Source organism: Pristis pectinata, chromosome 2 (genome assembly GCF_009764475.1).
Source record: "Pristis pectinata isolate sPriPec2 chromosome 2, sPriPec2.1.pri, whole genome shotgun sequence".
NCBI classification, from domain to species: Eukaryota; Metazoa; Chordata; class Chondrichthyes; order Rhinopristiformes; family Pristidae; genus Pristis; species Pristis pectinata.
This window is the reverse complement of record NC_067406.1, coordinates 12,928,563-12,953,209: the sequence shown is the minus strand read 5'-3', so window position 1 is coordinate 12,953,209 and position 24,647 is coordinate 12,928,563. Positions and strand designations below refer to the sequence as shown.

The 24,647-nt window shown below is 45.8% G+C and overlaps 1 protein-coding gene across 2 annotated transcripts in view; it reads right to left on the bottom strand.

Moving 5' to 3' along the window:
• The window catches only part of smyd1b (SET and MYND domain containing 1b), an 87,920-nt gene that overhangs the window by 29,734 nt on the left and 33,539 nt on the right, over positions 1–24,647 (bottom strand). For both annotated transcript variants that reach the window (XM_052042424.1, XM_052042432.1), the window contains exons 2-3: positions 10,733–10,909; positions 8,144–8,357 (exon numbers count right to left, since the gene is read on the bottom strand). In XM_052042424.1, coding sequence (XP_051898384.1) covers positions 8,144–8,357; positions 10,733–10,909 — 391 coding nt within the window. The remainder of the gene's footprint in view (positions 1–8,143; positions 8,358–10,732; positions 10,910–24,647) is intronic.

Below are 24,647 nucleotides of genomic sequence, written 5' to 3'. Positions count from 1 at the left end.
ACTTACTAACCCAGCCTTCCACCCCCTCATCTAAGTTATCTATACATATCACAAAAAGTAGAGGTCCCAGAACCGATCCCTGCGGGACACCACTAGTCACTGCCCTCCAATCCAAGGGCACTCCTTCCACCACAACCCTCTGCTTTCTACATGCAAGCCAATTCCTAATCCACACAGCCAAGCTTCCCTGGATCCCTTGGCCTCTGACCTTCTGAAGAAGCCTACCATGAGGTACCTTATCAAACGCCTTACTAAAATCCATATAGACTACATCCACCGCACTACCCTTATCAATCTTCCTTGTCACCTCCTCAAAGAACTCTATCAGGCTTGTAAAGCAAGAACTTCCCTTCACAAATCCATGCTGGCTGTCCCTAATCAGTCCATTATTCTTCAGGTGTTCATAGATCCTATCCCTTAGAATCCTTTCTAACAGCTTACTCACCACAGACATAAGGTTCACCGGTCTGTAGTTCCCTGGACTATCCCTACTACCTTTTTTGAACAAGGGGACAACATTCACCACCCTCCAATCCTCCGGCACCATCCCCGTGGACAACGAGGACTCAAAGATCCTTACCAGAGGTTCAACAATCTCCTCCCTTGCCTCTCGAAGCAGCCTAGGGAAAATCCCGTCAAGCCCCAGAGATTTATCCGTCTTGATATTATTTAACAATTTCAACACATCCTCTCTCTTGATATCTACAACCTCGAGAACATTACCCTTACCAGCACTCCCTTCCACGTCATCAAGACCCCTCTCCTCGGTGAATACTGAAGAGAAGTATTCATTGAGAACTTCTCCCACTTCTGCCGCCTCCAGGCACATTCTCCCACCTTTGTCTTTAGTCGGACCTACCTTTACCCTAGCCACCCTCCTACCCTTCACTTACGTGAAAAAGGCCTTGGGATTTTCCTTAACCTTACCAGCTAATGCCTTTTCGTGTCCCCTTCTAGATCTCCTCAGCCCTTTCTTAAGTTCCTTCCTCGCTACCCTATATTCCTCATGGGCCCTGTCTGAACCTTGCTGCTTATACCTTATGTATGCTACCTTCTTCTCCCTAACTAGTCGTTCAACCTCTCTCGTCACCCACGGTTCCTTCACCCTGCCATTCCTTCTCTGCCTCACCGGGACATATTTATCCCTAACATCCTGCATAAGATCCCTGAACATCGACCACATCTCCATGGTACATTTTCCTTCAAAAAGGACATCCCAATTTACACTCCCAAGTTCTCCCCTTATAGCCTCATAGTTCGCCCTTCCCCAATTAAATATCTTCTTGTCCTCTCTGCACCTGTCCCTGTCCATGACAATTTTAAAGGTTATGGAGCAATGGTCACTGCCCCCCAAATGCTCACCCACCAATAGATCCTTCACCTGTCCCGGTTCATTTCCTAAAACTAGATCTAACATGGCATTCCCTCTAGTCGGCCTGTTGACATACTGCATCAGGAATCCCTCCTGGACACATTTAACAAATTCCGTCCCATCTAAACCTTTGGCACTAAGCAGGTTCCAGTTTATATTTGGGAACTTGAAGTCTCCCATTATAACAACCCTGTTATTTCTGCTTGTCTCCAAACACTGCCTGCCAATCTGCTCCTCTATATCTCTACTGCTACCGGGGGGCCTATAGAATACTCCTAGTAGAGTAACTGCTCCTTTCTTATTCCTTACTTCCACCCATACGGACTCTAGAGATGATCCTTCTACAACATCCATCCTTTCCGCAGACGTAACAGTGTCCCTGACCAGTATCGCCAGCCCTCCTCCTCTTCTCCCCCCTCCCTATCCCTCTTAAAACACTGAAAACCAGGAATATTCAATATCCACTCCTGCCCTGACGTCAGCCACGTCTCAGTAATAGCCACAATATCATAGTCCCCCATACTTATCCAAGCCCTCAGTTCATCTCCCTTATTCCTGACACTTCTTGCATTTAAGTAAACACACTTCAGTCCATCTACCTTACTACTTTTATAGCCTGTATTCTGCTTCTCCTGCCCCAAAGCCTCTCTACCTGTTTGATCTAACTTTTCCCTATCCCCTTCTTCCTCTGACCTACTCCTCCGGTTCCCTTCCCCCTCACAAACTAGTTTAAACCCTCCCGAACCACCCTAGCAAATCTAGCCGCAAGGAGATTGGCCCCCTTCTGGTTTTGGTGTAAGGGGAGACCGTAGATAGACAGGTCAGTGTGGGAGTGGGATGTGGAATTGAAGTGGGTGGCCACCGGGAGGTCCTGGCTGTTGCGGCAGACAGAGCGAAGGTGCTTGAAGAAGTGGCCACCCAATCTGTGTCGGGGCTCACAGATGTACAGGAGGCTACACCGGGAGCACCAGATGCAATAAATGACCCCCTCGGACTCACTGCTGCCTCACGTGGAAGGTCTGGCTGGGACCCTGAATGGCGGTGAGGGAGGAGATACAGGGACAAGTGTAGCACTTGGTGCGGTTGTAGGCATAAGTGCCCAGGGGGGTTATCGGTGGGGAGGGACGAGTGGACAAGGGAGTCGTTGAGAGAGCGGTCCCTGCGGAAAGCAGAGAGAGGGGGTGAAGGGAAGATGTGCCTGGTAGTAAACTGACTCAGGATGGATTGAGGCTTGGAGGTGAGATGATGGTGTTCTCACTGCATTGCTGCTCTCATTCTCTCTGGGGAAAGTGGTAGCACTGAGATTGGTTGTATTGTTTTCAGTGGGGAAGTGGTTAATGAGAGGAAAAAACAAACTGCTGGAGAAACTCAGCAGGTCAGGAAGGGTGAGGAGGGATCTTCATGACTGGTTTCTATTGCTGCTTGGACATTGACGGCACCAAGCTTAGTTCCTTGTCTCCTTTTCCATACAGTGTCAAATGCCAGTTATGGACACCCAGGTTATGCTGAGCGACTGGAAAACCCGGAGGATAAATGCATGAGAACAATCCACCAATTCACTGCATCTGAACAGATGATCATTCAACATTGTAGAAAGGTAAATGATTAACACAAAGCCATAGAGTTAAGGTAATTGGTAGAAGATTTAGAGGGGAGGAGTGTCATAGAGTCATACAGCACGGAAACAGACCCTTTGGCCCAACTTGCCCATGCCGACTGTGTTGCCCAGCAAGCTAGTCCCATCTACCCGCGTTTGGCCCATAGCCCTCTAAACCTCTCCTGTCCATGTACTTATTCAGATGGCTTTTAAATGTTGCCAATGTGCCCGCCTCAACCACTATTTCTGGCAGCCCGTTCCAAATACACACCACCCTTTGTGTGAAGAAGCTGCCCCTGATGTCCATTTTAAACCTCTCACCTCTGATCTTGAACCTATGCCCTCTTGTTTTTAGCTCCCCCTCCCTGGAAAAAAAGACTATGGGCTTTCACCCTGTCTATGCCCCTCATGATCTTATATACCTCTATCATATGCCCCTCAATCTCCTACGTTCCAGGGAGTAAAGTCCTAGTCTATGCAACCTTTCCTTGTAACTCAGGCCCCTAAGTCCAGGCAACATTCCTGGTAAATATTTTCTGCACTCTTTTTAGTTTAATAACATCTTTCTTATAACAGGGCGACCAAAGTTGTACACAATATTACAAGTGAGGCCTCACCAACGTCTTATATAACTGCATCAAAACTTCTTAATTCCTATACTCAATGCCCCGACTGATGAAGGCCAGGTGCCAAATGCCTTCTTCACCACCCTGTCTCCCTGTGATGCTGCTTTCTGTGAACTATGCACTTGTACTCCTAGGTCCCTCTGTTCCATAACACTCCCCAGGGCCCTACCATTCACTGTATAAGTCCTCCCCTGGTTTGATCTTCGGAAATGCAATACCTCCCATTTATCTGGATTGAAAGCCATTTGCCAATCCTCAGCCCACATACCCAGCTGATTGAGATCCCCCTGTAATTTTTCATAACCTTCTATGCTATCTACAACATCACCTATTTTAGTATCATATGGAAGACTTCTTTTCACCCAGAAGGTGTTTGGAATTTGGAATTCACCACCATGTTGGAAAAGGAACACTCATCACATTGAAACATTCCTGGACAGATACCTAATGTGCTATAACTTGCAGGAGCTCACACCAAACAGAGACAGAGAGAGAGAAAACCATGAGGTGGGAACTGGGATTAGTCTAGAAAACTGTTTCTTGAACATTATGGATTCACTCCACCAAATGGCCTCATTGTACTGTAAATTTCTATCGTTCTTTTAACAGTCTTCTATCACATGAACACAAGAAAACAGGAGCAGGAGGAGGCCACCAGGCCTCTCAAGCCATTCAATATGATCATGGTTGGTCTACCCCAAACCTCGTGTGCCAGTTCCTCATAACCCTCAATTCCTTGATCCTTCAGTTATTTATCTATCTCCAACTTAAATATTTCTAATGACCTGGCCTCCACCACCCTTGGGGGCAGAGTATTCCAGAGGTTCACTAGCCTCCGAGAGAAGACATCTTTTACACACTTCAATTCTAAGTGACCAGCCCCTTATTTTGTAGTCATGTCCCCACGTTCGTGACTCTCCCATAGTGGAAACATCTCAACATCCACCCTGTCAATCACCCTCAAGCTCTTATACATATATGAATGAATAAGGTCACCCCTCATGCTTCGTTTCACCCCTTCATCGTTGTTTGATGGACTTTCCAATGTAAACAGGGCTCTCGGGTAGAGAAAGCATTTCTTGCCCTCACCTCTTGTAATGTAAGGTACTTAAGCTGGGAATAGGTCTGAGCCAGGCACTTTTAGAGAGCAGGCTACAGAATCTGGGGAATATTTTTTAAACTTTATTTATACAGCACAGTAACAGGGTCTTCCGGCCCAACGAGCCTGCGCCACCCAGTTACACCTACTAAACCCGTACATCTTTGGAATGTGGGAGGAAACCAGAGCACCCAGAGGAAATCCACGCAGCCACAGGGAGAGCGTTACAAACTCCTTACAGTCAGCGGCGGGAATTGAACCCCGATCACTGGCGCTGTAATAGCATCACTCTAACTGCTATGCTACCATAATAGATACGATGATAGATAAAATTTCAGAAATGTTGGCAACAATTTGTTTAGAAAGTTATGTGTAAGGGAATTGGTTTTGGAGGGAATATTGTAACTGTTTATATGAATAGTCTGTCTTTGGAGGACCTGGGAATAATTGCAATAATTGGTTATATCAGTGTTAGTTGTGACTCAATGGATAACCATCTGAGTTAGAAAGTTATGGGTTCAAGTTCCACTTCTGGGTTGAGTGTTGTATCAAGGCTGATGCACCCAGTGGAGGTTCTACCTTTTAAAGGTGGTTTACACTGCAGACCCATCTGCCCTCTCTTCCAAGGACATGATAGTCTCCTCAGCACTATTTTGAGGGAGAGAGGAAATCTTCTGCTTCTTTGGCCAAATAGCTCCCTCAACTTCACACTGGAAGGTGAAGAACACGTTGTCAGATTTCTACCGGTGTCAATGTGTTGTGAAAAACCTGGCTGCCCCTTTCCAAGAAGAGACGGAAATTGAAACTACTTCACTGGCTGTAATATGCTTTGGAATATTTTGAGGGTGTTGTCAATAGACTAACAAGTTTTTTCTTTTGGTTTACAACACACATTGTTCCTGGAATTTTAGGTTATTTTCATTACAAACAGTTGTCAGCAGATGATGGATTGGTAATTTGCAATTGGTTTATTATTGTCACAGGTACCGAGATACAGTGAAAAGCTTTTGTTTGCATGCCATCCAGACAGATTATTCCATACATAAGTACATCAAGGTAGTACATGAGGAAAAATGATAAAAGAATGCAGAGGATAGTTTTACAATTACAGAAAAAGTGGATGCTGAACCAACTGTACAGGATGTTGTACAAGGCTATACAAGATTTTGTACAAGAAATTGGTAAGGCCACGTTTGGAATATTGTGTTCAGTTTTGGTCTCCCTGCTATAGGAATGTTGCCATTAAGCTGGAAAGAGTGCAAAGGAGATTTATGAGGATGTTGCTGGAACCCAAAGGACTGAGTTATGGAGAGAGGTTGAACAGGTTGGGAGTTTTCTCACTAGAGCGTAGGAGAATGAGGGGTGATCTTATCGAGGTGTATAAAGTTATGAGGGGCATAGATAGGGTGAATGTGCACAATGTTTTTCCCAGGGTTGAGGAATCAAGAACTAAAGGGCATAGGTTTAAGGTGAGAGGGGAGAGATTTAATAGGAACCTGAGGGGTAACTTTTGCACAGAGAGAGTTGTCAGTACATGGAATGAGCTGCCAGAGGAAGTGGTTGAGGCAGGTACATTAATAGAATTTAAAAGGTACTTGGATAGGTACATGAATAGGAAAAGTTTAGAGGGATATGGGCCAAACACGGGCAAATGGGACTGGCTTAGATGGGGATCTTGGTCGGCATGGACAAGTTGGGCTGAAGGGCCTGTTTCCGTGCTGTTTGACTCTTTGACTATAACTGTTGGTTCTGTCATTGCCTACACCGATCCCTTTTCAGTTTGGTGGGATTGAGAATGTCATGCTTTTGGCCGACATTCAAAGGCAATATTCTGGCTCCTGTGCATGTGTGCTCAAATTCCACCTGTTCAGAAGATGACCTGGAGTATTAGGTTCAAACATTTGATATCGTCCTTTTATCCAGCTCTAAAAATAATTGGGGAGAAGGCTTTAACCTTGGAACCTGGTGCACTTTCCCTCTCACTGTGTTGTCCTGGTCCATTGACAACATGTGAATGTCACTGGCAAGACTACGCATATATTGTCCAACCTTAATCGTCCTGAAGAAGACGGTGGTGAGATGTCTTCTTCAGCTGCTGCTGTCCATGCAACCCATAGTGCTGTAGGGCAGGGGCTTCCAGGATTTACACCCACTGAGGTTGAAGGAACAGTAATGTATTTGCATGTCCGGACAGTGTGTAATTCTGAGGGGAACCTGCAGGTGGTAGTGTTCCCTAGAACCTGGTTACCAGATCAGGAGTAGTCATTTCAAACTGAGGTGCGTAGGCACTTCTCACAGAGGGCGTTGAATCTCTTTACACTGCAAGGTTGTAGAGGCTAGATCATTGCAGGTAGTTAAAGAGGATGCAGATAAATGATTGAAAAGAACAGGGAATTTAGGGCCATGGAGAGCTGGCACAGAAGAGGATTTGATCAGCTGCAGTGTAGATCAGCTATGATCATATTGAATAGCAGGCAGACTTGAAGGGCCAGATAGTTTACTCCTACTCTTACTTTCTTATGTTCATCTGCTGCCCTTGTCCATCTTGGTAGCAAAGGTTTGGGAGCTGCTGTTGGTGGCACGGTAGTGTAGCGGTTAGCGTAACGCTATTACAGCGCCAGCGACCCGGGTTCAATTCTGGCCGCTGTCTGTAAGGAGTTTGTACGTTCTCCCCGTGTCTGCGTGGGTTTCCTCCGGGCGCTCCGGTTTCCTCCCACATTCCAAAGACATACGGATTAGGAGCTGTGGGCATGCTATGTTGGCGTCGGAGGAGTGGCGACACTTGCGGGCTGCCCCCAGCACAAAAAGATGGATTTCACTGTATGTTTTGATGTACATTTGGTAATAAATAAATATCTTCAAAATCTCTGGTGTATCTTGGACAAGTAACTACAGTGCATTTCGGAGATGGTGCACGCTGCAGCCACTGTGTGCCAGTGGTGAAGGGAAGAATGTTTAGGGTGGTGGATGGATTGTCAATCAAGTGGGCTGCTTTCCACCAAATATAGGTCCAAGCTCCATCACATCAGTTGGTTTGGGGTCAAACCCAGAGAGCAGAGGTGGACCTGACTATTGTACCTTCCCGGGTGGAGCAAGTTTTAAAAATAAACGGGGGGCATGAGGAGCAAGTTTTTCACACAGGGGGTGGTGGGTATGTGGAATGAGCTGCCAGAGGAAGTGGTAGAGGCAGTATTTAAAAGGAATTTAGACAGGTGCATGGATAGGAAAGGTTTAGAGGGATATGGGCCAAATGCAGGCAAGTGGGACCAGCTCCAGTAGGCAACTTGGTCAGCATGGACGAGTTGGGCCAAAAGCCCTGCTCATGTGCTGTATGACTTAGTGGAAGTTAATTTACCTACCAGTACAGAGCGTAGAGTTGCTGCCTCACTGCTACAGCAACCCAGGTTCAATTCTGATGATGTTTTCCTTTGCAATTCCACACTACTTACCACTCCAAAGATGTGCGATATGGACTGCATGCCAACTTGCTGCTCATTGGAGGGCCAGTACCGTTGGAAAACCTCAATGTCCAATGTTAGCTGCTTCTTCTCTTCCTCACTAAGGTCATCCAGATGGTCCTGGAGGTCCTCAATGGAAGTGACACGATCCTCGGAGACAATATCTCCTTCTCTCCTCATCCTCCATAGGATACGAGAGGCAAGTCTAAGAGCAGCACACAATTATGGAATCACACACTGTACTCTTCAAGTATTTATCCAATTCCCTGTTAACATGACTGTTGGTGTTGCTTCCATTGCTTATTCTGGCAGTGCTCTACAAATTATAACAACTTGCTCTACATAAAAAAACTAATTTTTGCTTTTTTTTACATAAGACTGGATAAACATTTTTTAACCTTTAATTTATGCTGCTTTGGAACCTTCAGCATTAATAAAAACTTTTTTTTTTCTGTAGGATATTAGAACCAATCTTACAAGCATCAATATGGTAGAAAAATCCCTGAGAAAAATGAACTGTGAGCATTGCATTACTATTGACATTATACAGACTCCCTGGATACCAGGAAAAAGAGCACAGGTGCGCACAATTTATCTGCACCAAAAACCATCCTTATTAATTCCTGTTGAAATCTCCCACTGAGGCAGGTGCAAAATTAATTAGTACAATGTTAAATTAAAATTTGTCCGTGCAAATCTTTTTTTTCTGTCATTGCACAGATGAATTTCTAGCTCAATATTCCAGTTTACCAAACTTAGATCATCCAAGAGAAGAGGAGATATGGATACAAGTGACATAAGAATATAAGAAATGGAAGAAGCAGTTTGTCCCCTTGTGTCTGCTCTACTGTTCAGTAAGTTTATGGCTGATCTTGTACCTTAGTACCATTCCCCCACATCCCATGATTTCTTTAATATCTAAAATATCCCTGTATAGCATGAATTTATATTGTTTATAAATCGAGAAACAAACCACAAAAATGGGACCAGTCAAATATTGCTTGAGAGCCAAAGGAGATTGAGGGATGTGACTAAAAGCTTAGTCCAAAGGATGGTGGGTCTTAGGGGAGAGGCAGGGAGGGTTAGGAACTGCTTAGACCCAAGTTGGCTGATGTCACAGCCACCAATGATGGGGAAAATCAGCAGTGCAGGAGGTCTGGAGCAGAGGAACTCAGAACTTCAGAGCTTCAGAGGGACCAAACCAAGAAGGGAATTGAGAGATGAGAATTGTATCCAATACACTGTTAACTGCTTTAGTTTGATGGATCCATGCAGATCCACCCTTTGTTACTAATACAAACATATTAAAGAAGATACAAAACGATCATCAAGACTTTCTCTTTGTGGCCTCTTGTGACGTTTGAATTCTCCTGTCCTTATCCTTTAACCCCACCACACCCAAATCTTGGGATCTCCCGCGACCAGCAAACAATAAAAGCAAAGAAGAAAGCACAGGCAGCAGAAGAAAACTCGCTCCAAAAACATAAATCAGCCAAGTTCTGATGGACAGTGGTCGATTGCAATTTATCTCTCAGAACTCTGTTTCTGTGACCAGCTGGGAGTCCATTGTTAACGCACCTTCCAGTCACCTGTTCCAGAGGCCAATTGTTCTCTGTGCAAAGTAATGTTGAACATAAAACAGCACAGTACAGCACAGGCACAGGCCCTTCAACCCTGATGTCTGTGTCAAACACAGTGCCAAATTAAACTACATCTCTTCTGCCTGTACATGGTCCATATCTCTCTGGTTCCTGCATATTCATGTGTCCATCTAAACACCTCTTAAATGCCACAATTGTGTCTGCTTCCACCACTACCCCTGGCAGCCTGTTCCAGGCACCAGCCAGTCTCTGTGTAAAAATCTTTCCCTACACCTCTCCTTTAAACTTTCCCCCTCTCACCTTAAATGTGTGTTCTGTTGTACTGGACGTTTTGGGAAAAAGATTCTGGCTGTCCACCCTTTCTATGCCTCTCATAATTTTATAAACTTCTATCAGGTCTCCCCTCTGCCTCCAACACTCAAGAGAAAACAACCCTGATTTGTCCAACCTCTCCTTATAGCTCAGAGCTTTTGATCCAGGCAGTATCCTGATAAATCTCTTCCGCACCTTTTCCAAAGCCTCCACATAGGGCAACCAGAAATGCACACAATACTCCAAATGTGGCTTAACCTCAATTTTACGTAGCTGCAACTTGACTTTTATACTCAGTGCCCCAATCAATGAAGGGAACCATGCTATATGCCTTCTTTACCACCCTATCTACTTATGTGGCCACTTTCAGGGAGCTATGGACTTGGACCTCAAGATCCGTCTGTACATCAACATTATTAAGGGTCCTGCCATTAACTTCCCCTTAGATTTGACCTCCCAAAGTGCAATACCTCACACTTATCCAGATTAAACTCCATGCCCAGATTAACATTAGTGAGAATCTAAGCAACGTTGTTGACCTCAGCATCACCTGCTTCTCTCGTTCCCATCCACTTACAAATCACTGCCTGGTTGGCTTTATTGACCTTGTGCCTCCAGGGAATGGGGAGGTCCTCCAAACTGCAAGGGGGCAGCAGCTCGGGCTCACCTGATGCTCTCACTGGGTGCCTTGCCGTGGTTCCTGATGGCAGTGCACTCGTTCTTGTGCTCCGTCCACGCTGCTTTCTGACAAGTGCGGTCGCAGTAGTGGGCAAACTTGCACTGCATGCAACGCTGGAGCTTTGCGTGCTTCTTGAAACATCCGTGGCACACGTGGTGCGTGAGGCTGCAATGAGGAAAGAGAAAGAGGAGCCCGAGTTTTATCTGGCACCCAGTGATGGTGTTGGAACCCTGTGATGAACATTCAACACAAAGAATTACTTTGGAAGGTGAACTACGAGGGCATTAAAAACAACGCCATACAACAACGCAGCCTTGCTCTGCCATTCCATAAGGCCAAGCCCGCCTTCACACATGATCCACCCATCCCCTAGTGACTAAAAGGTTGCATGTAGAACCCAAGGCCATTTTACCTGAGAAATGGAAGTAATCCATTGTCTCAGTAGGTAATACTGAATTCGGGGTTCATATCCTACTCCAGGAATGAAATATTTCCCGGTGCCCTCAGCCATGGCTTTGTAACCATAATTGATTAATCCAATGGGCTTTTGGCCTTATTCTGAGCTCCAAAGACTTGTCATTCCAAACTTTGCTCCCTGTACCAAGTCCCATTCACTCATCACCCCTCTGCTTGCTGGTCAATGTTGGCTCTTGTTGAGGAACACCTTGATGTTTCATATTTTCCAATTTTTAAAATTTAAATTTTATTTACAGCGTGGTAACAGGCCCTTCCGGCCCGATGGGTCTGTGCCGCCCATTTTAAACCCAAATTAACCTACCCGTACGTCTTTGCAATGTGGGAGGAAACTGGAGCATCTGGAGGAAACCCACGCAGACACAGGAGAACGTACAAGCTCTTTACAGACAGCGACGGGAATCGAACCCCGATTGCTGGCGCTGTAATAGTGTTGCGGTAACTGTAACGCTACCGTGCCGCCCCAAATTGATTTCAAATTCCTCCGTGAATTCTCCCCTGTAGCAGCCCAGCCTCAAAGCTCTATAATTCCTACCCTAACACCCCCTACATCTGTCTCCTCCTCTCTGTCTCTCTCCAGGATATTCCTTCAAGCAATCTCTTAGACCTGCCCTAAATCTGGCTTGGTGATAAATTTTGTTTGATAATTGTCAGAGGGAAATAACTACAGTCATGGAGTCATACAGCAATACAGCACAGATACAGGCCCTTCGGCCCAACCAGTCCATGCCGACCATGGTGCCCAATTTCCTGTGTTTGGTCCATATCCCTCCAAGCCCCGCCCTTCCATGTACTTCTTAAATGATACCATTGTACCTGCCTCAACCACTTCCTCTGGCAGCTCGTTCCATGTACTCACCACCCTCTGCGTGAAAAAGTTGCCCCTCAGGTCCCTATTATATCTTTCCCCTCTCACCCCCTAGTTTTGGATTCCCCTACCCTGGGGAAAATACCGTTACCATCCACCTTATCTATGCCTCATATATTAAATGTGCTCTATGAGTATGAGTTAATTGGAATTGGAATTGGAATTGGTTTATTATTGTCACATCGACTGAGATACAGTGAAAAACTTTAGTTTGCTTGCCACCCAGAAAGATCATTCCATACATAAGAGAGACAAGACAAAATAAGACTGGTCTGGTTAGAGTCGAGGAAGTTAAGGGGAGATTTAATACAGGTGTTCAAAGATAGTGGCTTGGATTAATACACAGGGAGAATCTATTTCCATTGGCAGGATCAGTGACCCCAGCACACAGGTTTAAAGTAATTTGTAAAGGAAGGAGACGTTTACCAAGAAGGACAAGAGCAGCTGTTAGCAGAGTCAATGCCTCACAGTTCCAGATCCCAGGTTCAATCCTGATCTCAGGTGCTGTCTTGTCTCCGTGTTCTTCCTGTGACCGTGTGGGTTTCCTCCCAGTGCTCTGATCCCCTCCCACATCCCAAAGATGTGGGAGTTGGTTGGTTAATTGGCAACTGTAAATTTCTCCTAATGTGTTGGTGAATGGTAAAATCTGGGCAGAGATAGTGAGTGTGCAGGGAAAATAAGAAAAGTATGATTAATGTAGTATTAAGATGGTGTTCGGCAGGAACCTGGGAGCATAAATTAGGAACAGTTGTTCTCAGGGAAATGCACAGCAGAAGCGTGGAGGTTGTTTAGGGACCACTTACATGGGGTTCTGGATAGGTTTGTCTGACAGACAGGGAAAGGATGGTAGGGTGAAGGAACAATGGTTGACAAGGGAGGTGGAACATTTTTGTCAAGAGGAAGAAAAGAAGCATACTTAAAGTTTCAGGAAGCAAAAATCAGGCAGGGCTCTTGAGAATTATGTGGCAGCCAGGAAGGAGTTTAAGAAGGGGCTTAGGAGAGCTCGAAGAGGACATGAGAAGGCCTTGGCAAGTAAGATTAAGGAAAACCCCAAAGCATTCTACATGTACATGAAGGACAGGAGGCTGACTAGGGTGAGGGTGGGACCACTCAGGGATAAAGGGGGAAATGTGCCTGGAGGCGGAGGAGGTTGGGGAGGTCCTTAATGAATACTTTGCTTCAGTGTTCACCAGGGAGAGGGACTTTGACAAATGTGAGGTCAGCGTAGAACAGGCTAATGTGCTGGAGCATGTCGAGGTTAAGAAAGAGGTAGGGTTGGAGCTTCTGAAAATCTGAGGATAGGTAAGTCCCCAGAGCAGGACGGGATATACCCCAGGCTACTACAGGAAGCGAGAGAAGAGGCCACAGGACGGCTTGGTATGGCAACTGCTCTGCCCAGGACCACAAGAAACTGCAGAGAGTTGTGGACACAGCCCAGCGCATCAGGGAAACCAGCCTCCCCTCCTTGGACTCCCCTCTTTACCTTTCGCTGCCTTGGTGAAGCAGCCAGCATAATCAAAGACCCCACCCACCCGGGTCATTCTCTCTTCTCTCCTCTCCCATCGGGTAGAAGGACAGCTTCTACCCCACTGTGATAAGACTATTGAACGATTCCCTTATACGATGAGATGGACTCTGACCTCACAATCTACCTTGTTGTGACCTTGCACCTTATTGCACTGCACTTTCTCTGTAGCTGTGACACTTTACTCTGTAATGTTTTTGTTTTTACTTGTACTACATCAATGGACTCTGTGCTAACTCAATGTAACTGCACTGTGTAATGAATTGACCTGTACGATCGGTTTGTAAGACAAGCTTTTCACTGTACCTCGGTACAAGTGACAATAATAAACCAATACCAATACCAATACTAATACCAGGATTGGAGGATGGCAAATGTTGTTTCCTTGTTCAAGAAAGGTAATAGGGATAATCCCGGGAATTATAGATCAGTGAGTCTTACGTCAGTGGCAGGTAAACTATCGGAGAGGATTCTTAGGGACAGGATTTACTAGCATTTGGAGAAGCATAGTCTTATTGGGGATAGTCAGCATGGCTTTGTGAGGGGCAGGTCATGCTTCATGAGCCTAATTGAGTTTTTTGAGGAGGTGGCAAAACAAATTGATGAAGGTAGAGCAGTGGATGTGGTGTATATGGATTTTTAGTAAGGTGTTTGACAAGGTTTCCCTTGGTAGGCTCATCCAGAAAGTCATGAGGCATGGGATACATGGAGACTTGGCTGCATGGATTTGGAATTGGCTTGCCCACAGAAGGTAGAGGGTGCTAGTAGATGGAGGATACTCTGCCTGGAGGTTGGTGACTAGTGCTGTTCCGCAGGGATCTGTTCTGGAACTCCTGCTCTTTGTGATTTTTATAAATGATGGATGAGGAAGTGGAGGGATGGATAGTAAGTTTGCAGATGACATGAAGGTTGGAGGTGTTGTGGATCATGTAGGAGGTTCTCATAGGTTACAATGGGATATAGAAAGGATGCAGAGTTGGGCAGAGAAGTGGCTGATGGAGTTCAATCCAGAAAAGTGTGAAGTGATACACTTTGGAAGATCGAACTTGTAGGTGGGGTACAAGGTTAATAGCAGGATTCTTAGCAGTGTGGAGGAACAGAGGGATCTTGGGATTCACGTCCATAGATCCCTCAAAGTTGCAGTGCAAGTTGATAGTGTGGTTAAGAAGGTGTATAGTGTGCTGGCCTTCAATAGTTGACGGATTGAGTTCAAGAGCCATGAGGTAATGTTGCAGCTCCATAGAACTCTGATTAGACCACACTTAGAGTATTGAGTTCAGTTCTGGTTGCCTCATTATAGGAAGGATGTGGAAGATTTAGAGAGGGTGCAGTGGAGATTTACCAGGATGCTGCCGGGATTGGAGAGCATGTCTTATGAGGAAAGGTTGAGTGAGCTAGGGCTTTTCTCTTTGGAGCGATGGACGATGAGAGGCGACTTGATAGAGGTGTATAAGATTATGAGAGGCATAGATCGAGTGGACAGCCAGTACCTTTTCCCCAGGGCGGCAATGGCCAATAACAGAGGACATCAGTTTAAGATGACTGGAGGAAAGTTTAGGGGAGATGTCAGAGGTAGGTTTTTTACACGGAGAGTAGTGGGTGCCTGAACACCCTGCCAGGGTGGTGGTAGAGGCTGATACAATAAGGACATTTAAAAGACTCTTGGATAGGCACATGGAAGTAAAAAAAATGGAGGGTTATGGCTGTGTAGGAGGGAAGAGTCAGATTGATCATAGAGTAGGTTTATATAGGTCGGCACAATGTTGTGGGCCGAAGGGCCCGTACTGCGCTGTACCATTCTATTAGTGTGAATGATAATCGATGGTTGACATGGACTCGGTGGGCTGAAGGGCCTGTTTCTGTTCTGTATCTCTCTAGGACTCCATGAACCTTTTCATCATGCATGCTGTTATGATGTGGATAAGAAGATGGGTGGAGATTCAACAGTAATATACGGAATATTTGTGGTCATCTAAAGGAAAAATATACAGGGCAATTGGAAGAGAGCCAGGAAGTGGAACTAATTGGATTGATCTTTCAAAGGGCCAGCATCAGTACATTGGGCTGAATGGCTGACTTCTGTACTGTGTTATTCATGAGTGCATACAGACTTTGATTGATTTTCAAGGCCTGGGTGTCATTAGGGAGGTCATTACTCGGGAAGGTGATGGTGAGCCGTTGTCTTCAACCACTGCAGCTCTTCTGATGAAGGCATTCCCACAGTGCGGTTGGGGAGGGAGTTCTGGGACTTAGACCAGTGACAATGAACGACCAACCATATCTTCCCAAATAATAAGTGTGCGACTTGGAGGGGAAGCTGCATTTGGCGTTGTTCCCTTGCACCCGTGACTCTTGTCCTGGAAGTTGTGGGTTTGGGAGGTCCTATCAGGTGAGTAACTGTTGTAGGTGGTACACATTGCAACCACGGAGGGTCGATGGTGAAGGGAATGTATGTTTAATCCATGCTATTCCATAAAATGCTCAGTGCCTTTTATGTTGATTGGAAGGGGAAGATTAGCAAAGATCTACTCTACAAATATTGCTACAGGATCTCAATCTCCAAGGGAAGATTTCATCCGTGGGAAGTCACCTCAACAAGAACAGCAATGTGGCAGTAAGTCACTCAAATGGCAGCTGGGTTCATGGCTTAGATACTGACAGAAGTTGACACGTTGGCAAATCAAACAAGACTGATGTTACTGAAACAGCAACAGTAGTGTCTGCAGCGATACGAGTAGTCACTTCACAGTGTGACAGAGAGAAAAATGAAGCAAAGACTCAGGCAGCCAAAGTCACATCATAACAATGAATTGGGAAACAACGTTCTTCCTTCTTTCCTCCCTTTTTGTGTTGCCTCAGGGTTTTGGTCCTCCTCGAAAATGGTTGTACCTCAGCCTTTACTTGCAGTCAATGCTAATGAAGCCATTGGAGACACAAGAGACTGCAGATGTTGGAATGTGGAATAACAAACAATCGGCTGGAGGAACTCAGCGGGTGGAGCAGCATCTGTTGGGGGAAAGGAATTATCGACGGTTTGGGTGCAGGGTTTTAACCTGAAGTGTCAACAATTCCTCTCCCCCCACAGTTGCTGCTCGGCCTGCTGGGTTCCTCCAGCAGATTGTTTGTGCTAATAAAGCTATTGCCTCAGAAATAGTGGGAAGAGGGGCTTATAGGTGGAGTCTTCCAGCTGCCTCTACCTCAGACTGTGGGCCCTAGCCCCCAGAAAGGAGGAGGCCTACAGGACAGCTACCAATTCCACTCCTCTGATCCTCAGGCCTGAAGGCCCCTCAGGGATGGGAGTCATGGTGCATGCATGCCTCAGCTCCTGTGCAAGGCATTGCTGGGAGTGGTGCAGAGGAGTTAGGTAATGGTCAGCCAAGCCAGTAACCTTAACCATCAAACCTGGGTGTTCAATTCCCAGTCAGGCACAATTTAACAGAATATTAGAGAAGGTCCAAGAACTCAAGGGAATGGAGTAGTACCAAGTACCACCTCACAAATCACCCACCCACTCAACCCATCAGCCAACCCCTGCCCATCTGTGCAAGGCCCTGTGTCAATTAGGCCTCACTAGCCACCTCAGAACCCACCAACTGGGTGGAAGCAAGTCACCCTTGTTCTTGAGGGACCACATACGCAGGGGAAGAAGAACCTTACTGATGCAGACCTGCATCATCATCATTGTCTTCTGTGTATGTAGGTGGCACCAAAAACCAGCACCCAAGGTTCCCACTCCAGATTGCAAAATGGCAACTTATACCTCCTCCCTTCTCACTCTGCAGAAACCCTATCACTTCCTCTGTGAAATATAGCTTCCCTGTATTTTATAGAGACATACAGCACAGAAACAGGCCCTGCAGCTCACCAAGACAGTGTTAACCATTAATCATCCATTTACACCAATCCCACATTGATCCCATTTCGTTCTCCCCACATTCTCATCAACTCAGGTTTAAGGTGCTGGGGAGTAGGTACAGAGGAGATGTCAGGGGTAAGTTTTTTATTCAGAGAGTGGTGAGTGCGTGAAATGGGCTGCTGGCATGGTGGTGGAGGTGGATACGATAGGGTCTTTTAAGAGACTTTTGGATAGGTACATGGAGCTTGAAAAAATAAGGACTATGGGTAAGCCTAGTAATTTCTAAGGTAGGGACATGTCCAGCACAACGTTGTGTGCCTGTTTTGTGCAGTAGGTTTTCTATGATTCGATGATTCTAACTCCCCTCAGTTTCTCCCACCCATGTACACACAAGGGAAAATTTACAGTGGCCAATTAACCCACCAACCTACATCTCTTTGGGATGTGGAAGGAAATCAGAGCGCCCAGAGGAAACCAGACAGCACCTGAAGTCAGGATTGAACCCAGTTCTCTGGCACTGTGAGGCAGCAAGTCTACTAGCTGTGTCATTGTGCCACCCTACAGCCTTTCTTTCAATTTAACACTCTGTATTTGTTTCTCCCACTGCAGTTTCTTTTAAACTGGGGAGTCCAAATCCACAATAGTTCAACACTTCGCAGAACACTTCTACTGAATCTGTAAATGAAACCCTGACCTTTGAGTTCCCTGTCACCTTAATTCTCCGTCCCACTCATACACTGAGCCTTCTGTCCTCAGCCTCCAGCAGTGCTCCACTGCAAGGCAAAATCAACACATACAGGAGGAACACAAGTGACCTTTCTACTTGGCCCTTACACCCTTCAGTCATTTCAACCATCAGTCCCACACTTAGGGCAGGCACGGTGGTGTAGTGATTAGCATAAAGCTATTACACTGCCAGTGACTAGAGTTCAATTCCGGTCACTGTCTATAAGGAGTTTGTATGTTCTTCCCGTGTCTGCGTGGGTTTCCTCTGGGTGTGCTGGTTTCCTCCCATATTCCAAAAGCGTACGGCTTAGGAAGTTGTGGGCATGCTATGTTGGCGCAAGAAGCGTGGTGACACTTGCGGGTTGCCCCCAGAACACTCTGAAGAAAAGGTACATTTCACTGTGTGTTTCAATGTACATGTGACTAATAAAGATATCTTGTCTTAGATTCATAGAGATTCATAGCATTATACAGTGCAGAAACAAGGCCTTTGGTCCAACTTGTCCATGCTGACCAAGTTGCCTACCTGAGCTAGTGGCTAGTCCCATTTGCCTGTGTTTGGTCCATATCCCTCTAAACGATTCCTATCCATGTACCTGTCCGAATGTCTTTTAACCATTGCGATTGTACCCACCTCTGCCACTTCCCCTGGCAACTCGTTCCATATATCCACCATCCTCTGTGTGAAAAAGTTGCCCCTCAGCTCCCCTTTAAATCTTTCCCCCTTCACCTTAAATCTGTGCCTTCTAGTTTTAGACTCCCCTACCATGGGAAAAAAACTGTGGCCATTCATTCACCTTATCAATGCCCCTTATGATTTTGTACACCATTATAAGGTCACCCCTCAACCTCCTAGGCTCCAGGGAAAAAGCCCCAGTCTGTCCAGCCTCTCCTTCTAACTCAAGCCCTCCAAACCCAGCAACATCCTTGTGAATCTTTTCCAGTTTACTGACATCCTTCCTACATCGAGGCGACCAGAATACTCCACCTAATGTGCCTTGGCTTGAATCTTTTTCCCTCACCCCGTGACCATCACGGGCACATCCCACCCCACCATTGGTTGTATCTACAGGAGGCACTGCCTCAAGGAGGCAACATCCATCATCAAAAATCCCCACCATCCGGGCCATGCCATCTTCTCGCAGCTACCATCAGGCAGGAGGTACAGAAAGCTGAGGTCCCACACCACCAGATTCAAGAACAGCTACTTCCCTTCAACCATGTAGTTCTTGAACCAACCTGCACAACCCTAATCACTACCTCAATATGGCAACACTATGATCATTTTGATCACTTTGCACTGAAATGGACTTTGTTTTTTTGTTCTAATTGTGTTCTCTGTTGTAAATATTGTGTATAATTTTTGTTAAATTTATGTTTTTCTTGTGAATTCTGCTTATATGCTTTGTGCCTGTGATGCTGCTGTAAGTTTTTCATTACACCTGTGCATACATGTACTTGTGCATATGACAATAAACTTGACTTTGACTCTGACATAGACTTTGACTCACTCTGCACTTCAGGTGTTTTGGGTAGAAGCTGTCCTTGAGTCTGGTGGTATGTGCCCTCAGGCTCCTGTATCTTCTGCCTGATGGGAGAGGGGAGAAGAGACAATGACCTGGGTGGGTGGGGTCTTTGATTATGCTGGCTGCTTCACCAAGGCAACGAGAGGTAAAGACGGAGTCCTTGGAGGGGAGGCTGGTTACCATGATGCGCTGGGCTGTGTCCACAACTCTATGCAGTTTCTTGCGGTCCTGGGCAGAGCAGTTGCCATACCAAGCTGTGATGCATCCAGATAGGATGCTTTCTATGGTGCATTGATAAAAGTTAGTGAGTGTCAAAGGGGACATGCCAAATTTCTTTAGCCTCCTGAGGAAGTAGAGGCACTGGTGAGCTTTCTTGCCCACGGTTCCCTTATACAATGAGATGGACAGTTGACCTCACAATCTCCATTGTTATGACCTTGCACCTTATTGTCTACCTGCAATGCACTTCCCTGTAGCTGTGACAATTTACTCTGTATTCTGTTACTCTTTTACCCTGTACTACCTCAATGCACTGTGTCATGAATTGATCTGTACAAACAGTACACAAGATAATTTTCACTGTACCTTAGTACAAGTGACAATAATAAACCAATACCAATATACCAGGTCACTCCTTCTCACCAAGAATAGTGAGTATCTCCATAAAGCCATGTTATTTAGAAGTTTGCTTCCATTCCTGAGGCAGCTTTGACCTGGCAAGATTCCACTGACTGATTATATATCTGCGTGAAAGTGTTACATTACATGTAACAGTCCTGAGGGCTCCCGCAGTGCAAACTTGCAAGTGTTTTTTGGCCCTTGTGCAGAGAGGTTCTGCGTAGACCATAGATTATTCCAAATGATTTGATGCACTTTTACAGTAGGATGTAGGGAATGTGGCAGCCAATGTGAGCACAACAAGATCCCATAAACTGCATGGTGATAACCTGTTCTTGGCTTGATTGTTGGCCAGGATACAGCAGAGAAACCCCTGGTCTCAGTACATAGAATAGTACAACACAGATCCTAAGTTACTGACCACCACAGTCCCTCAGTTATTGACCACCACAGACTTTCAGGTACTGACCACCACAGTCCATCAGTTACTGACCACCACAGACCCTGAGGTACTGACCACCACAGTCCCTCTGTTACTGACCACTACAGACCCTCAGGTACTGATCACCACAGTCCCTCAGTTACTGACCACCACAGACCCTCAGGTACTGACCACCACAGTCCCTCAGTAGCCCATCCCCATCTGCCCCCTGAGAAGGTGATGGTGAGCCACTTACAACTGAGCGGCCATTTTGGAGGGCATTTAAAAGTCAACCACATAGACAGAGAGCAGACCCTGATTAGCTGACCTTAGATTCAGAATCAGAATTAGATTTATTATCACTGACATATGACGTGAAATTTGTTGTTTTGCAGCAGCAATTCAATGCATAGACATAAAATTACTATAAATTACAAAATAAATAAATAATGCAAAAAAGAATAACGAGGTAGTGTTCATGGCCTTTGCCCAATGGGACGAGACCATCTGCATCATGTAGGGTTTGGGTCTGGGACGGCACAGTGGCACAGCTAGTAGGGCTGCTGTCTCATAGCTCCAGCAATCCAGGTTCAATCCTGACCTCCGGTTCTGTCTGTGTGGAGTTTGCACGCTCTCCCTGTGACCGTGTCGGCTTCTCCCAGGTGCTCCGACCTCCTCCTGCATCCCAAAGATGTGCGGGTTGGTAGGTTAATTGTCCTCTCGTATACAGGTCAGCGGCAGAAGATGGTGGAGGGAGCATGGGGAAATGTTACAGGGAAAATGATCTGGGGAATGGGATTGCTCTGTGAGCTGGCATAGATTTGATGGGCTGAATGGCCTTCTTTATGCCATAGCAAAGTATGAAGTATGGAAATTGTCAACTCAGCAGGTCAAGAATTCCTTTCCCCTCACAGATGCTGCTCAACCCACTGAGTTCCTCCAGCAGATTGCTTGTTGCTCCAGATTTCAGCATCTGCAGTCTCTTGTGTGTCTAATATGAAAATGTGGATTGTTTGTCTGTGTATCTATCCAGGTTAGGGTGACCTCTGTTCTATATCGCTGTACATGCAACATAACAAGTCAGATATTCTGCAAGTGCATCTGGTTCAGGTCAGAAACAGAAACAATTGCTCAGGCTCAAGTCAGTGTTTATTTTTACACCTGGGGAGAGCTGGGGGTTTAGGCAATGATGTGTTCCTCCAAAGTCTTTATCATTTGTCTCCTACCAACTCCCATCCAGCAGCCAGCGTCAACTGTACAAGACATGGAATTTCACACCATCCACATTCCCCGGCTTGTTGAATCACATGGGTCTTGTCTGCCCCTATACATGGAGAGTGGCTGGCTGGTCACAGACATGGTTCATTTTTAGCACAGGAATGTATGTGCACTTCTGTCTAAAGGACCCTTTACTGGAGATTTCACTGACGTCAGGCAGACTGAGCTGATATTTCCATCATTCAGATGAAAGACTTTCAGAACATAGAACAGTACAGCACAGAACAGGCCCTTCGGCCCACAATGTTGTGCCGACATAGCTAATCCCTCCTACCTGCAGAATGTCCATATCCCTCCATTTTCCTCTCATTCATGTGCCCATCCAAGCCCCTCTTAAAAACCCCCAATGACTTTGCCTCCACCACCCTATCAGGCAACACATTCCAGGCATCCACCACTCTCTGAGTTAAAAACATACCCCTCACGTCTGTTCTGAACCTACCCCCTCTCATCTTAAATGCATGCCCTCTGGTATTGGATCTCTCGGTAATGGGAAAAAGATATTGCTTGTCCACCCTATCTATGCCCCTCATAATTTTATACACTTCCAACAGATCACCCCTCAGCCTCCATTTTCTGAGCCGTTAACAATGACACAGAATCCCAGCAGAAAATGTAATAACAATGTGCATTATTAAAAAGCCTGTAGCCTAATTGAATGTCCCAAGGTACTTTACTGCAACGTCATTTGATAGCAATCCATTCAAGGAGATGTTAGATCCAGTAAAAGGGAGGTTTTAAAGAGTATCCTACAGGAGCAGCAGGAGTGCATAGATTTATATGGAAAATTTCAGAGCTTTAGGTCCAGACAGGTGAAGGCACCATCAGCAGGGCTGAGCTGTGGAGATTTGGGGTGTGCAGGATGCTTTCACAGAAGGAACCCAGGGATATGAGGGAGCTGGGGAGCTGAAGGAGGTTGCAGAGTTTAGGGAATCAAATACACAGAGTGATCTGAAAACATGGGTGAAAACTTTAAATTTCACGTACATTGCATCACTGAGTCCGCTCACTGCTTCATTACAGAGGTTGTTGTACTTTCTCTGTCCGTGAGCTGTTGTTTAGGATTCACATGAGGAGACCAGCTTTTGTCACCAAACAGGGAGGAGATATTGTCCTGGGAATAATAAATGCTGGGTTCATTATTGGGATCAAGTCAAGTCAAGTTTATTGTTACGTGCGCAAGTACGGTGAGGTACAGGTATGATGAAAAACTTGCTTGCAGCAGCATCACAGGCACGTAGGTATAGACAACACACAGAAAATAAATTATAAGATAAGATAAGATTTCTTTATTAGTCACATGTACATCGAAACACACAGTGAAATGCATCTTTTGCGTAGAGTGTCCTGGGGGCAGCCCACAAGTGTCGCCACGCTTCCGGCGCCAACATAGCACGCCCACAACTTCCTAACCCGTACGTCTTTGGAATGTGGGAGGAAACCGGAGCACCCGGAGGAAATCCACACAGACACGGGAGAATGTACAAACTCCTTACAGACAGTGGACCGGAATTGAACCCGGATCGCTGGTGCTGTAATAGTGTTATGCTAACCGCTACACTACTGTACATAAATTATTCAAGACAGTGAAGAAAGAAAACAAAAGACTGCAAAAACAAGACATTAATGCAAAATAAAAGACGGAATCAGAGACACCCATGGTAATGCAAGAGGTGGTCCTTAGTGTTCCGTTGCTGAGGTGAGGTTAGGGTTGTGCAGGTTGGTTCAAGATCCTGATGGTTGTAGGAAAATAGCTCCATTCCACGTAACATCCTGGTGAACCTCAAATGCACTCTCTCTATTGCTACCACATCCTTTCTGTAGTGTGGCGACCAGAACTGTACACAATCCTCCGAGGGTGGCTTGACCAATGTTTTGTACAGCTGCAGCAGGACATCCCAACTCTTATCTTCAATGCCTCAAGTCTATCCACCTATCCACCTGTATTGCCATTTTCAGGGAGCTATGAACTTGCACCCCAATGTCCCTCTGTACATCAGCGCTCCTGAGATCCCTGCCATTTACTGTATCTGTCCTATTAGTATTTGACATCCCAAAATACGCTACCTCACATTTGTCTGCATTAAATTCCACCTGCAGTTACTCATCCAGGCTACACCAACAGCACCTCCCAAACCCACAGCCTCTGCAATGAAGAAAGTCAAGGGCAGCACGCACATGGCAACTCCCACAGGTTGCCCCCCCCAAGTTTCACACCATCCTGACTTGGAAATTTATCTCCACCTCTTCCTTGCCACTGGGTCTAAGTCCTGGAACTCCCCTCTCCAACAGTACTGTGGGAGAATCTTCACCAGAAGGACTGCAGCGGTTCAAGAAGGCAGCTCACCACCACTTTCCCAAGGTCAATTAAGATGAGCAATAAGTGCTGGCCTTCCCAGCAATGTCTGGATCCCATAGATAACTTTTAATAAAGGTGGAGTACGTTGTGAGGTCCCATTCCCTGTCACCAGTCACTTGGTATTTCAGACTCATATAGGACTGGAGGGAATTGAGATTTACCAGGATGGTACCTGACCTTCAATGGATGAGGAGGCTCTACACAAACTAGAAATAAAACAAGACATTGTTGGAAATCTTCCTCAAGTCAGGC